This window comes from Drosophila elegans, unplaced genomic scaffold (assembly GCF_018152505.1).
Source record: "Drosophila elegans isolate 14027-0461.03 unplaced genomic scaffold, ASM1815250v1 contig_208, whole genome shotgun sequence".
Classification (NCBI taxonomy): domain Eukaryota; kingdom Metazoa; phylum Arthropoda; class Insecta; order Diptera; family Drosophilidae; genus Drosophila; species Drosophila elegans.
This window is the reverse complement of record NW_024545578.1, coordinates 25,376,961-25,390,919: the sequence shown is the minus strand read 5'-3', so window position 1 is coordinate 25,390,919 and position 13,959 is coordinate 25,376,961. Positions and strand designations below refer to the sequence as shown.

Here is a 13,959-nt window from a genome sequence, read left to right as displayed (position 1 = left end):
TTTGATAAAAAGGATTGGAAACAGCTGCCGATGCAAGTCTGTCATGCCCATCACCACCTTCTCTATGGTTCTTTGTGTATTTGTTATAGTGTGCATCTGGGAGGAGAAAATATGCAAATTGTCATTTCAATATCACAGCGTTGAAAACAAAGCCAAGATGAGTGATAAAATGGGGAGCGAACGTTGAAGTAGTTATCTAGCATTCCTTGTCTGATGGTTTTGTATGTTGCAAGCTTCATTGGTTGCACGGCTGCGAGCAGCAATGGTTGCCATGGGAGTTGTTGCATTTTAACGTATTTTCTTTTAAGAGGGAGATGCGTACTATCGTTCTTGTTTAGAATGTATACAAATTCTCGGTGCGTTCTTTGCCGCCCAAAAGGTTAAACTCATTAACGTCCTGTGTGTTGATAAGCATTAAGTTTTCAAAGGCTGTTCAGAAGTTATAGTTCTTTTATACTAATAACGTATTGAAGGTACAGAAAAATGTTGCGAAAACTTTTTGATTTCTTAAATATATTTTAGTTGCCCTCCTGTATACACAAAGTAAACTTCCCGTTTTGAAATAAAAAAATAAATCGAATGATAAAAAAGGGTTAGAGGGTTAAGGACAAGTTAAAGTTCAAAAATACAAAAATTTTATATTTTGTAATACCAAAAAGTTATTCAAAATGTAAAAATTAATTAAGAAAAGTGCCTTAACGAAAGTAGGATGCGTGTTATCTTACTGCATTTAAAAATATAAAAATTAATCCTTCGATTTAAAACTGACAGCACTGAATGCAAAATTGAGACTCGTCGACTAGGAAATGAAACTACTTTTAGGTTTTATATTATGTAGCATTGGAATTATACTGATAATGTGGAATCTGCCTATATAGTTTAATGTTAACTTAAAATTTATAAAATGTCAAATATGTGTTTTTTATACCCTTGCAGAGGGTATTATAATTTCAGTCAGAAGTTTGCAACGCAGTGAAGGAGACGTTTCCGACCCTATAAAGTATATATATTCTTGATCAGCATCACTAGTAGAGTCGATCTAGCCATGTCCGTCTGTCCGTCCGTCTGTCCGTCTGTCCGTCTGTCCGTCTGTCCGTCCGTTTATATGCAAACTAGTCTCTCAGTTTTAAAGCTATCTGCATGAAACTTTCCCAAAAGTTGTCTTTCTATTGCAGGTAGTATATAAGTCGGAACGAGCCGGATCGGACGACTATAGCATATAGCTCCCATAGGAACAATCGGAAAAATAAATGAAAAAAAATTATAACTTTGCTGTTTTTTAATTTTTTGTTTAGTTCTTCAACATATAGTAATGGTTAAATATTTCCGATTTACGGTTTAAATTTCATCAAAATCGGTCGACTATAGCATATAGCTCCCATAGGAACAATCGGAAAAATAATTGAAAAAAAATTGTAACTTTGCTGTTTTTTAATTTTTTGTTTAGTTCTTCGAGATATAGTAATGGTTAAATATTTCAGAATTATGTTTTAAATTTCATCAAAATCGGACGACTATAGCATATAGCTCCCATAGGAACAATCGGAAAAATAAATGAAAAAAAATTATAACTTTTCTGTTTTTTAATTTTTTGTTTAGTTCTTCGACATATAGCAATGTTTAATTATTTCAGAATTATGTTTTAAATTTTATCAAAATCGGACGACTATATCATATAGCTCCCATAGAAATAATAAAAATATATAAAATAACTATATAATAATTGAGCTGCAAATCATCATAGTTTCAATGTTTTTCAGCATATACTCAAGTAAATCATAATTTAAATGTTTTCAAAAGTATTTAATTCATGCAATAGCTGCAAGGGTATATGAACTTCGGCTTGCCGAAGTTTGCTTTCTTTCTTGTTTTTTGATGTATTTAAATAACGATTAAATATAAAAATCCTTTTCGCTTTTAAACAGTACTCGCAAGGGAATTTAATGCGCGGCGGGCGTGATAATTTACATATTATTGACTAGCAAATTGCAATTTTCTGGTATGCGGAATGGAATTTCTTGTGGAATTAATATGTGTGCCGACTCAAAGGACATTTTTCCCACAACAGTTAACGGACAGTTCACTCTCACAAGCCAAGCCCTCCAACCTCGAGATGGGTCTTCTTCGCTATGATTAGCTTCGATTTTCTCTCTTTAGAATTGCCTTTTTGCGTTGCTATTAATTTACGTGTAAACCAAGGGAAAAGCTCAATCAAGTGCGCCGAGAAGAAAAAGTATCTCATACAGATATGCAAACTTAGAAGTGGTGCCTGGACTTTCCCTTTTACCAACCAAAAGCATTTTGGGATCACCAAAATATTGTTTAAATGGTAAAGTTTTAAAAAACAGTATATATTTAATTTACATAATGTTGTTGTTAATTCTAATTTTAAATTATGTTTTTTTTAGCATACCGATATATGTATATGTATATTTACATATATTTTTTGGTTAGGATCGGAAAAGATTCGTCTTTTTAATTTTTTGGCTTTTTGTGCTTTTTAACAGTATCCTCTATGTTTTTAAAGAAATAAATATTTGTAAACTAGAGATAAAAACTGCTACCCTTTATTAAATTGTCCGTCATTCGTTCACAGAATTTAGAGTTTAGGTGTCGAGTAAATCTCCAGACAATACAGCATGCCGATTGATGCTTTTTTAAAATGCACAACCTCAATGCCTGAAACGATAATCTTATATTTGTCGCCATTCGCCGGTAAATAATTTGTTTGGTTTAAAAAAGCGAATTATCACAAATGTTTGTATTTTCTTCCTTGCAATCGATTGTGTTTATATTGGTAGCAGGACACGCTGGTGGTCAATTTAATTACAATTTTCAATTAGCTAAATCAACACCGGAAACTGGTAAAAGCAGACAAGCGCTGAGGGACGCTTGTTTTAATTGTATTTACAGCACTAAAGTGAGATTGATTATGTTTAGCAACTTAACAAATCAACCAGAACGGGAAAAATAAGGTTGGATGTCGTTACAGAAATATTGAATTATGGTATATTCAATTGGAGCTTGTAACAAGCTGAAATACAAACAACAGTATATAACTTAATACCCAGTTATATGGCGGTCAGTTAATTTTCGACATTGATTTGGAGTAGTTATCAGAATCTTCAGTTCAATCATTTTTATGAGAGTTTTCACCGACCGTTTGCATATTGCTTACTTTGAATTGCTTCAAGCACCGCGATCAGAAATGTTTAATGCAGAAAACGTGTCTAATAGTCAATAAATAAGCAACACCAAAAAAGATATATTAACATTCAACGCTTATTAAATTTATAGACATCTTGTCAGCCAGCGTCCGCATAATGAGTTTGGCAAAACTGAAGAGCGAGTATTTTGAATGAATACCTTTTGGCATATTTTCAGGCGAACCGCTTTTTTTTTTTGGAAATTATTTGTGTTGATGATTCCAATTGTCAGCTAAAGTCAACGTTGAGTATCCAGCCATCTATAGCAAAGCGAAGCAAAGAATTTCAACAGATAATCACTTGGTTTAATGAGAGGAATTTGATAAGTTGAGCGCCAAGTATCAAATGTAAGATTCAGGTCACCGGATAGCAGGTAGAGACAAAGTTGAAAAATCAATTTTTTCCTTTCACAAACTTCCACTAGGAGATAGAGCACCCACAACGCACCCAGTTGCACAAAAAATTAAATGAGACACGGGCAGGGGTCTGCCCGTTTGCTGCAATTTCTAGCCACTTACATCATCTGAAACAAGTTTGCAACTCTATAAAGTTCGTTTCCACGTCTTAGCCGGTCCATTCATCTAACATCCAAAGCAACGAAGCCGTTAAGTGCCCACCCAGCATACCACCCTTTCCAAGGAAAGAGTCCACCAACTCGGAAAAGCCGCAAAAAGTAATATTCCAGAAAGAAAAGCGCAATCAGCTGATGAAGGAAAAGAAAGAGAAACAGATTTATAGCCAAGCACCAAAATGGGCGTAGTAAAACAAAAGCCTCGCTCGGCTGAACTTAAACCAATCTGTGAAGGGTGTGCGCGTAAGTATGAAAGGTGAAGTTCTGAACTCAGGCAGTCAGATATCAGCTAACGAAGCAAATTTACATCAATCCTTCCCAGAGCTGCTTATTCCGCCTAACGACTTCTGGTCTAATTTTATTTCTATTCCATTTCGGTCGTACACCTCATTAGCACGCAATTGATGAGGGCGAGTGGAAAAATGAAATCTAGGAACGATAATTTTAAGGGGCTAACACAATATTAACTACGCAATGAAAATTTGGTATTGGAATGGTGGCTGATAAGCGGCTTTTTCGTGTTTATGTCTATTTTCCCTCCATTATGTTTGCAAGTTCAAGTCCAACAACACCAAAGATTAAATTTGCTATTCTTTTTGTCTTGCCTTTTGGGCAAACTTTCATCGAGAGTTCATCCCTGACGTCTGGCAACACTCTGCACATTTCTAGTATTTTTTCCTGCGAGCTGAGTACCAACGTGCAAAAGGGCACTGTCGTGAAGTGTTTGCCGGTTATTTGCCTCTCGCTTTCTCTCATAGGCGGCGAACGGTTTTCGTCGATCTGAGTACTAGGTTAAAAAAAAAAATCCCAAAAATGGCCTAATTCTTCGTGAATAATACTGGTGTCACCCCCTGATTAATTATACCCTTGCAGAGGGTATTATAATTTCAGTCAGAAGTTTGCAACGCAGTGAAGGAGACGTTTCCGACCCTATAAAGTATATATATTCTTGATCAGCATCACTAGTAGAGTCGATCTAGTCATGTCCGTCTGTCCGTCCGTCTGTCAGTCTGTCCGTCTGTCCGTCCGTTTATATGCAAACTAGTCTCTCAGTTTTAAAGCTATCTGCATGAAACTTTCCCAAAAGTTGTCTTTCTATTGCAGGTAGTACATAAGTCGGAATAGCTCCTATAGGAACAATCGGAAAAATAAATGAAAACAAATTATAACTTTCCTGTTTTAATTTTTTGTTTAGTTCTTCGACGTTTAGTAATGGTTAAATATTTCCGATTTACGGTTTAAATTTCATCAAAATCGGACGACTATAGCATATAGCTCCCATAGGAACAATCGGAAAAATAAATGAAAAAAATTGTAACTTTGCTGTTTTTTAATTTTTTGTTTAGTCCTTCGACATTTAGTAATGGTTAAATTTTTCCGATTTACGGTTTAAATTATATCAAAATCGGACGACTATAGCATATAGCTCCCATAGGAACAATCGGAAAAATAAATGAAAAAAATTATAACTTTTCTGTTTTTTAATTTTTTGTTCAGTTCTTCGACATATAGCAATGGTTAAATATTTCAGAGATATGGTTTAGATTTTATCAAAATCGGACATCTATATCATATAGCTCCCATAGAAATAATAAAAATATATAAAATAACTATCAAATAATTGAGCTGCTAATCATCATAGCTTCAACGCAGTAAATCATAATTTTAATGTTTTCAAAAATGTTAAATTCTTGCAATAGCTGCAAGGGTATATGAACTTCGGCTTGCCGAAGTTTGCTTTCTTTCTTGTTTTTAGGGTAATGTAAACATACCTTGAAAAAGAAAGGCCCTGGTAAGAAGAATTTTTGTGATAAAAGAAATTTTAATTTTGCTTGTTCATATGTTTGCTGAGAGCATAGTGCAGGTAGACAGTGAGTAAAAGCTAATTTTATGCGAAATTCATTCTTAAGAATTTGCGATCTAAATTTTTGATTTAAGTTTTTTATTAAAAAGATTTTGTTAAATTTAATATGATCTTACTGTATGAATTTCTTGTAACATGGCTAGCCTCCAGCTGAAATGGCCGTAATCGAAAATGTCGAGTATAAAACTTATCCTTGTTTTTATGTGTTATTTTACGAACCCTGATATTAACTCATAGTAATAATTTGTTTGGCGAAAATTTGGGGCACAGCGCGGTCTTCTACCAATGAGTAGGAAATTAATCGAAAAGAACCAAAACTATTCATATACAATGAACCCTTTATCATAAATTGTACCTTACAGTAAAATTATTTTTGATACTCCAAAACAGGGAAGGCCACCGAAATCTCGACTAAATATGAATTTTGAATGTGACTTTTTAGATAAGTTGTATGGAAAAGGTTTATGACACCAACTTAAAAAGAATTCGTTAAGCTAATTTGATAAACTGGCAACACAAAACAAGTCCAAAATAATTGTAAAATCAATCATTTATAAAGAGTTTTGAAAAGGCTTTTTTGCCCACACAGCTTAGAGTACGCATCACCATTACTGAAGGACGACACGTCTGTACGTTTGTGTATTTAAAAAAATTGCTAGACCCAAATTATGCACAGACACGACCCAAGACAGGGACGAAAGAGATGAAATCGTCCAGAAAACACGCCCCATAACAAAGTACCTTTGCCAGATCACATCGAAGTAGTCGAAGTAAACAGAAGCCTAACCTTTTATGGTCTCTCACCTGTTCGACTAAGTCCTCATCTGTTTCGATTCTATCTTTTTTGTCTGCTACACTGCCCGGCCTGACATCCTGTTTGACGTTCCGCTGCTCCTTGACGTTGCCGATACTCCTCCGTAGCTTGGACTTGCTCCCGACGCCCCTGATCTTAGGATGGCGATTGCGAAGGCCACTTGAAGTCGCTGGGCTTTCTGCCAGGGGGCTCAACGGCACCGTGGAGCCGGGAACTGCCGGAGGGACCCGACGCTTCGTCGTCAAAGGCTTTAAACTCTGAGGCATTTGGGCGAATTTATACTGAAGTAAGACTCAATGAAGCTGAGGCTGCCGCCTCGTGCAGAGCACTGAACTTAAGCCTTCCCATCCCCGACATTCCCGTCAATGTCCTACGCATGCTGCCCTGCTGATAATATCCATTAAACCACCCATGGGCGGTAAGTAATCTGATTAACGGCCAGAGGCAGGGCAGCGAGTGGGAAAACTTAAGTGATGCCATATGGACAAATTTTGTATTCCATTGAAAAACATCCTCTGTCTGAACTGCAGGACTTGCAGGACTTCAGCTACCATAGTTGTGGGTCCCGACAGTAAGAAACAACTGCAAGGACCACATTTAACACTTTGTTGCAAATGCAATTTCGAATGTGTTTCACCGAAATGAAGAGGCATTTCAATTTTAAATGGATTCTTTTCAGGGGGCCGAGGGAAGTAGATTGGTGCAATGACCAGCGAGAGATACAGTCGTTGGCTGCAAAACCACAGCGCATTGGGGTTTCAGCCTGACCAGAGGTGGGGAACACAAAACATCACCTGAATTTGAGGTGACAAACAATATTGGATTTTAAATTCCCATACTTCTACATGCGATTACACAGATGCTTTTGAGTATTTAATACCCTTGCAATAAATATTCTAATTTTGGACAGAAATATGTCAAATTGCCTACTCCGACACTGTATTCATTCTTGATCAGCGTTCATCGCGCGAACAGTCTAACACCAAGCACGGATAGAACGACTATATTCTCTAAAAAAAAATGGTTTTTATTTGCTTTTATAGAAACAATCAATTCATACATAAAGGTTGCAGGGTATGAAAACCTTCCAAAAACACATTCTATTCAGAACCATACATTCAAGGTTCGTATTCTATGAAAGCTTTGCAGAAAAAGTTTTTGGCTGCCAGCTCAGAAAAGAATCGGGAGGAGCAAAACAAAGCGCAATCATAAACAGACAACACTCTTTTACAGGGACTGCCAATGAAAACTTTTTTAATTTGGATTTATAAACCTATGTAACGTTGGCAATTGCCGCACAAAGCCTGAGGTGTTTAAATAATAGTGGCGGATGCAGGACCGAGCAGTTAGAGATTGCCAGGGTCAGTAAAAAGTGAACCTGAAAATCCAACCGAAGTGCAGTGCATCTAATTTTGGCTTTTGGGTTTTTAAGCAGCTGCTGCCATGTGCCCGAGTGCACTGCAAGTGTTTATAGCCAGCTCCTGGACGCAAAACTCTTTTGCAAAAATGTAGCAAAATATTCTGTTGGACTTTCCCTGCGCTTTCCTGGCACTTTCTCGAGCCTCCCACACAGGACTAACTGAATTTGTAAATGCAATCCAGACTGCGTGCGGTTGGCCGCTGACAGACATTAGCACAGCTTATACTTCCGCCGCACGACCTCCCATCACTTGCATACAAAAATTGCCAAAAAACTGCAAGCTCAAAGTGGAATTTTCCTTCTTGCACTGAGGCGTGGGTAGGTGCGCTGTGTATAGCTCTATATATGTATCTGGCAGATACGAGCCACAGTTATTTTTATAAACTTCTGGCTTCTGCTTCGTCCTTTTGCGTACTGCCCGTTTATCTAGATAAGGACCCGGGACAGACAATGTAGTATTGGCCAGTCAAATAAAATTCATGTCATTCCGCCTTACATTCACTGCACACAAATTTGTTCGAGAATGGAACCTGGAGTTTAAAATAGTGCATACTTTTCGGCTTGGTGGAATACAGCCAGCATTCTGTCGTTGCTTAAACTCTTTAGCTAGAATGCAGAGTTTATGGAGAAAATTAAACTATTAAAAATAAAATATATTAGACGTATTTTTGTCTGAACTATGTGAGGCATTTGCGAATATATATTATGGATCAGGACAGATATGTGTACTAGATATTTATTTTTTAAGGAATCGCTTAACATGAGGAAATATTGACAGAAATCGACATTCTTTTTCGGAAATACTTTTAGATTTGCGCTTGATTTTCTCTGACTGTCACCAAAAGCAGCGAATCTGAGGTCTGAAGTATTCGTGTGCTGGTAGCTCTTGATAAGCATGCCAAACGTTGACGGAGGGGTCGGATGCATCGCACATAAGCCCTATGCTGTTGACACAGACAGGACCAAATAGCGACGGCACATATCAACCATTTGGCAATGGGGGTCTTGTAAGCTGCTGCGGCAGGCAAAAAATTATGAAGAGTGGATGCGAGGGGCAGTACCATTACCCCAACTTCCGTAATAATGTTTCGTTACTCAACTCGCTCGTGTCCTTTTATCGGGGGCCATTTTAATTGTTTTTACAAGGGCTAATCCCCCTTTCTACTCCCTTAAATCCCCAATTGCTTTGCACTCAGAATAAAATTTGCGTTTTGATTCAAATCACGTTGCCCAAAAACACAATTACTTTTTTAATGCACTAGAAAGGTTTTTTTTTATTTTATCTATTTGACCTAGGTGCTGTTTATAGTAGTGATATAAATTATAAAGAAATCAGTTAAAGCAATAATGGAACAACTTCGGTAAGCCGAAATTCATATTCATAAACTACAAAATAGTCTTTAAAACGATTTATGTGTATAACAACAAAGCTATTTCGATTTACCGTAGAAATTTTCAATTTTTTAGTGTTTAGTTATTTAAGTTTTTATAAAATTAAAACAGTAATTTTAAAACAGTAAACCATCATATCTAGGAGTGTATCATATAAACATAAAAGCAATGAAGTTTTGGTTTCAAATTCCGATTTGGAATGTCCCGACTCATATACAACATGCAATAGAAATACGAATTTTTTGACTTTTTTTTTGAAATAGCTTTTAAACTGGGAGTCTAGTTTGCTTAGAAACCGGCCAAGGGACAGACGGACATGGCTAATTCCACTCTGCTAGTGATACTGATCATAACTTTATAGTTGCAAAGTTTTAATTGATATTACATAGAATACCCTCTGCATGCAATAAAAACATACCATTTTTGGCTGGAGTAGAGTTCTCCCACCAGATTACCGACCACAGATATTTGGAGCCCTATGATCTTCCTGGAATTGAGGGAACGTGATTCAAACAAATTTTAAAAAATTATTTAATGTTAAAATGGGCGATGAAACTCATTTCCACCTCAGATAGTACGCCAACAAGCCTAACTACCGCTCCTGGGGCACCAAAAATCCACAAGTGATGCACCAAGAGCCATTACACCCGTTCAAAAGTGACTGCATGGTGCGCTGCTCACACTGAAGGAGCCATCGAACCGAGTTTTTTCTGCCGCAATTGGGCGAATTAGGACTGGAGGACATGTGGTTCCAACAGGACGGAGCAACGGCACAAACTGCGCGACCCACAACCAAAATTCTGAAGACGGCGTTCCCGGGTCGTCTCATGGCTCGATTTGGAGATCGCCCGATTTGACCACTCCATACCGCGCCTATTGGGACGATATAATTTTTTCGACTTGACGAATAAAATTCTACAGGTTCAAACAGGTACAGAGGCAAACAACATCGAATGACAATTTTTAACCCACCTGGTATAACTCGTTAGGAAGGAACTTAGAGCAGAAAAGTTAAACATAATATAATCCCAACCAACAAGTTAGACAGCTAAATCGGCTCAACAGCCCTTACAGATTAGAGCGAAACTGTTTTATTTAAATAATATAGTTGAGCTAAGATTTGAATATTTTTTGTTAGACTCTTAAGAGAGAGGTAAAAAAAAAACAATTAAAAAAAAAAGTTTAAAAGGTTTAAAATCAAAAGCTAAAAAATATTTTAGTCAGTGTTCATGCTTATGGTCAAATGTTAGGCGATAATGTAAAAACTCTTTAGAGATCAATACGATGCCTAATGAAATAGTTTTGTAATTAAGGAAAGTAGTGCTAGTAATATCAGTTTTCAATATCATTAAAATAAGCAATACTAGATAATTATTTACTTTTGTGAAAAGTACTTCTAACGAAAAGTACTGTAAACATCTAGTCAATATCATAACAAACTTTTTAGGCTTAAGTGTTTATTGTAATTACTTCATAAACAATAATCTATAACTTATGTGAACTGATATATGGTCACAGACTGTGGATCGGCTTTTAAATAAAAAAAACACGCTTTTTGTAACCAACAATTTGAGCGGCTCCTGATAAACTAATAACTTAAGGCGTTTACAATACTTTAAAGAAAATTAATGCTATTTCAAATTTAATTTTTATATTTTTAAAAAGTAATGCTAATACAAAAACAACTTAATATTTGAAAAAAGTAATTCTAATAAAAAAAATTGCATTATTTTTGAAGAAAATAAAAACTCCATTACTTATAATGGCAATGAAAAAATGTTTTACTAAATATTAAATATTAAATTAGAGTACCTTAGAAAATAAAGAATATAATATTAGTGGAAGAACTTGTTTTATGTGCTTTTGTAATGTCCTTGCTACCAACCCCAATTATATATTTACTATATTGTGTTCCGTGGAATAAAATTATTAGACTACGGACTTTTTTGAAGTTTAATCATTTGAAGAATTCATATATGATCTAAATTGAGTAAAAATCAACAGTCCGTCCTTTATGGAAGAATTCGATCTGGAAATGTTATCTACTTTAGAGATTGCTCACCATTTAAGGAATTCGTTGTCTGATTCGATAGGAATACGTTACATTTTAATTTACACAACTCTTTCAGAGATCCTTTTCTCGGAGTGTTAAACCATTTTTTTCTGAACAGAAGGAAACGGAACGTTGGCTGCAGCTTTTCTAGCTCTTGATGATTTTGAAGTGGTTAGTGTTCTTGGTAGTGGTGGTCATAACTTCACGTAGCACAAGTTGAAATCATTATCATCCCATTCCATTTACCTCCGCTGGTTTCGGCCGTCTTATCATCATACTCGTAAACTGCGCTTTGTGGTCATGTTCATTCTACACGTTTTATACACGTTTTTTTTGGGTCTGCTTTTGCAACATGCTTTTCCATTATTTCAATTTCTTTTTACATCCACTTCTCAAATGCGGAAAAGCTTACAAGCACTGGGCTCTCACAGTTTGTGAAGCAAGGGCCTAACTTTATAATGCTACTAGGGTAATAAACGGAAAAGGCCGGATCGGTCGACTATATCATATATCAACGCAGTAATAGAATACTAAATTTTAAAAAGGGTTTTTTGATTTTTTGTAATTAAAAAAAAAATCTTTTGGACATAGTTATTTTTTAGTAATTCAGAACTACGCATTAATTTTATTAAAATTAAATAACGATATCATAAAGCTGCCATACAAACGATCGAATTATTGATCTGAAAATCTTCATAGCTTACATTTTTTAAGGAATCTAAATTTTGCAATAGCTGTAAGGGTATATAAACTTCGGCTTGCCGAAGTTTGCTTCCTTTCTTGTTTTTATTAATTTTTAAAATTTTTCTTTCATATTTTACATTTACCCTTTTTGTTTAGCTTTATTATTAACAAGAAAGGAAGCAAACTTCGGCAAACATATGATATAGTCGTCCGATTTTGATGAAATTTTAACCGTAGTTCTGAAATATTTAACCATTACTATATGTCGAAGAATAGAAAAGTTTAAAAACAGTAAAGTTATAATTTTTGTTTGTATTTTTTTCCAAATGTTTCTATGGGAGCTATATGATAAAGTCGTCCGATTTTGATGAAATTTAAACCGTAATTCTGAAATATTTAACCATTACTATATGTCGAAGAACTAATAGAAAAATTTAAAAACAGCAAAGTTAGATTTTTTTTTTTCCGATTATTCCTATGGGAGCTATATGATATATTCGTCCGATTTTTATGAAATTTAAACCGTAATTCTGAAATATTTAACCATTTTTATATGTCGAAGAACTAAAAGAAAAATTAGAAAACAGCAAAGATATAATTTTTTTTTATTTTTTTTTCGATTGTTGGGAGCTATATGCTATAGTCGTCCGATCCGGCTCGTTCCGACTTATATACTACCTGCAATAGTAAGACTACTTTTGGGAAAGTTTCATGCAGATAGCTTTAAAACTGAGAGACTAGTTTGCGTAGAAACGGACGGACAGACAGACGGACATGGCTAGATCGACTCGCCTAGTGATGCTGATCAAGAATATATATACTTTATAGGGTCGGAGATGTCTCCTTCACTGCGTTGCAAACTTTTGACTGAAATTATAATACCCTCTGCAAGGGCATAAAAATAAGCATTTTTTGCAAGGGACTGAGTAGGACAAGAGTGTTTTACGGCTCGAACGGACACAAAAGAAGAGAATAAGGCTATAAGAATTAATCAATTAATTAATTCAATATATATCCCCTGCATGTGCTTGAGCTTTTACAGGTACATGAAGTAGGATGAGAGGTTGCCGGGACATACGAAAAGTACAATCACAGACAGTCCTACAATGAGATGAAAGGCTGTTCGTGAAACCGTTCTGTCAGCGGTCAATATTTCAATTCATAAAGCGACTACAAAGAAAAACAGAAAGGACAACCCTTACAACTTTCTATTCTGGGACACACACATACGACTTCTATTTTTGCTTAGTAGGAGGAAAAGAGAACTGATAAATCCTTCAACTGCTCAATATAACTCCTCAAAAAATCAAGGAAATTCAATTTGCTGTAAGTGGCGTGTCTGTGTCATTTCAGACATGAAGCCCTACCCTTTACCATCGTATCGCAAGAAATGCGTAAGGTATTTCGCGTGTTCCGTAGTAAATATGCAAAAGATTCAACAATCACATTACGCTCTAATAGAATTTGGTAAACGTGCGGATAAACGGCAATTCGTGGACGAAAAAATACAACCTTTGGAAGTTTGAATGTATCTGCTGTAATTGCACAATAGTTTCCTCAAAATGAACACATTGGCATTGCTACTGCTTATCAGTCGTAATATACTTAAAATGTACTTAGATGTCCTGCTCGTTTTATGTTGAATTTCTTTGAAAAGTTTATGATTGGATTCCCAGCTCGCAGTCGACTTGGTAAAACGCTGGGAAGAGGTTCCCAGATTAAAACTGACCCAGCTGTGAGTCTGACTATATCCGTCACTACACCAAGTCAGTCGATTTTGAATGCCAAATTATTTTTTCCCCTTCTTTCTGTGTCCCATGTGCGTCACTCGAGTAAGAAAGACACTTGCAACGGCGAGGGGGAGGTGTGCCTGTCAATGCAAAACTTGTTAATATGATATGTAAGTAAAGCGTCAGCTGTTACCTGTATCAAAACCGAGCGCTTGCTGTAGAAAT

General features: G+C 35.9%; 1 protein-coding gene across 4 annotated transcripts in view; it reads right to left on the bottom strand.

Moving 5' to 3' along the window:
* The window catches only part of LOC108138365 (calcium-transporting ATPase type 2C member 1), a 48,376-nt gene that overhangs the window by 26,565 nt on the left and 7,852 nt on the right, over positions 1 to 13,959 (bottom strand). The window contains exon 1 of one of the 4 annotated variants that reach the window (XM_017260536.2): positions 6,446 to 6,736. The exons of the other annotated variants lie outside the window; for them this stretch is intronic. Within the exon in view, the coding sequence (XP_017116025.1) occupies positions 6,446 to 6,721 (276 nt within the window). The 5' untranslated portion in view covers positions 6,722 to 6,736. Of the gene's footprint in view, positions 1 to 6,445; positions 6,737 to 13,959 lie in introns of those variants that run through there. 4 annotated transcript variants of the gene reach the window in all.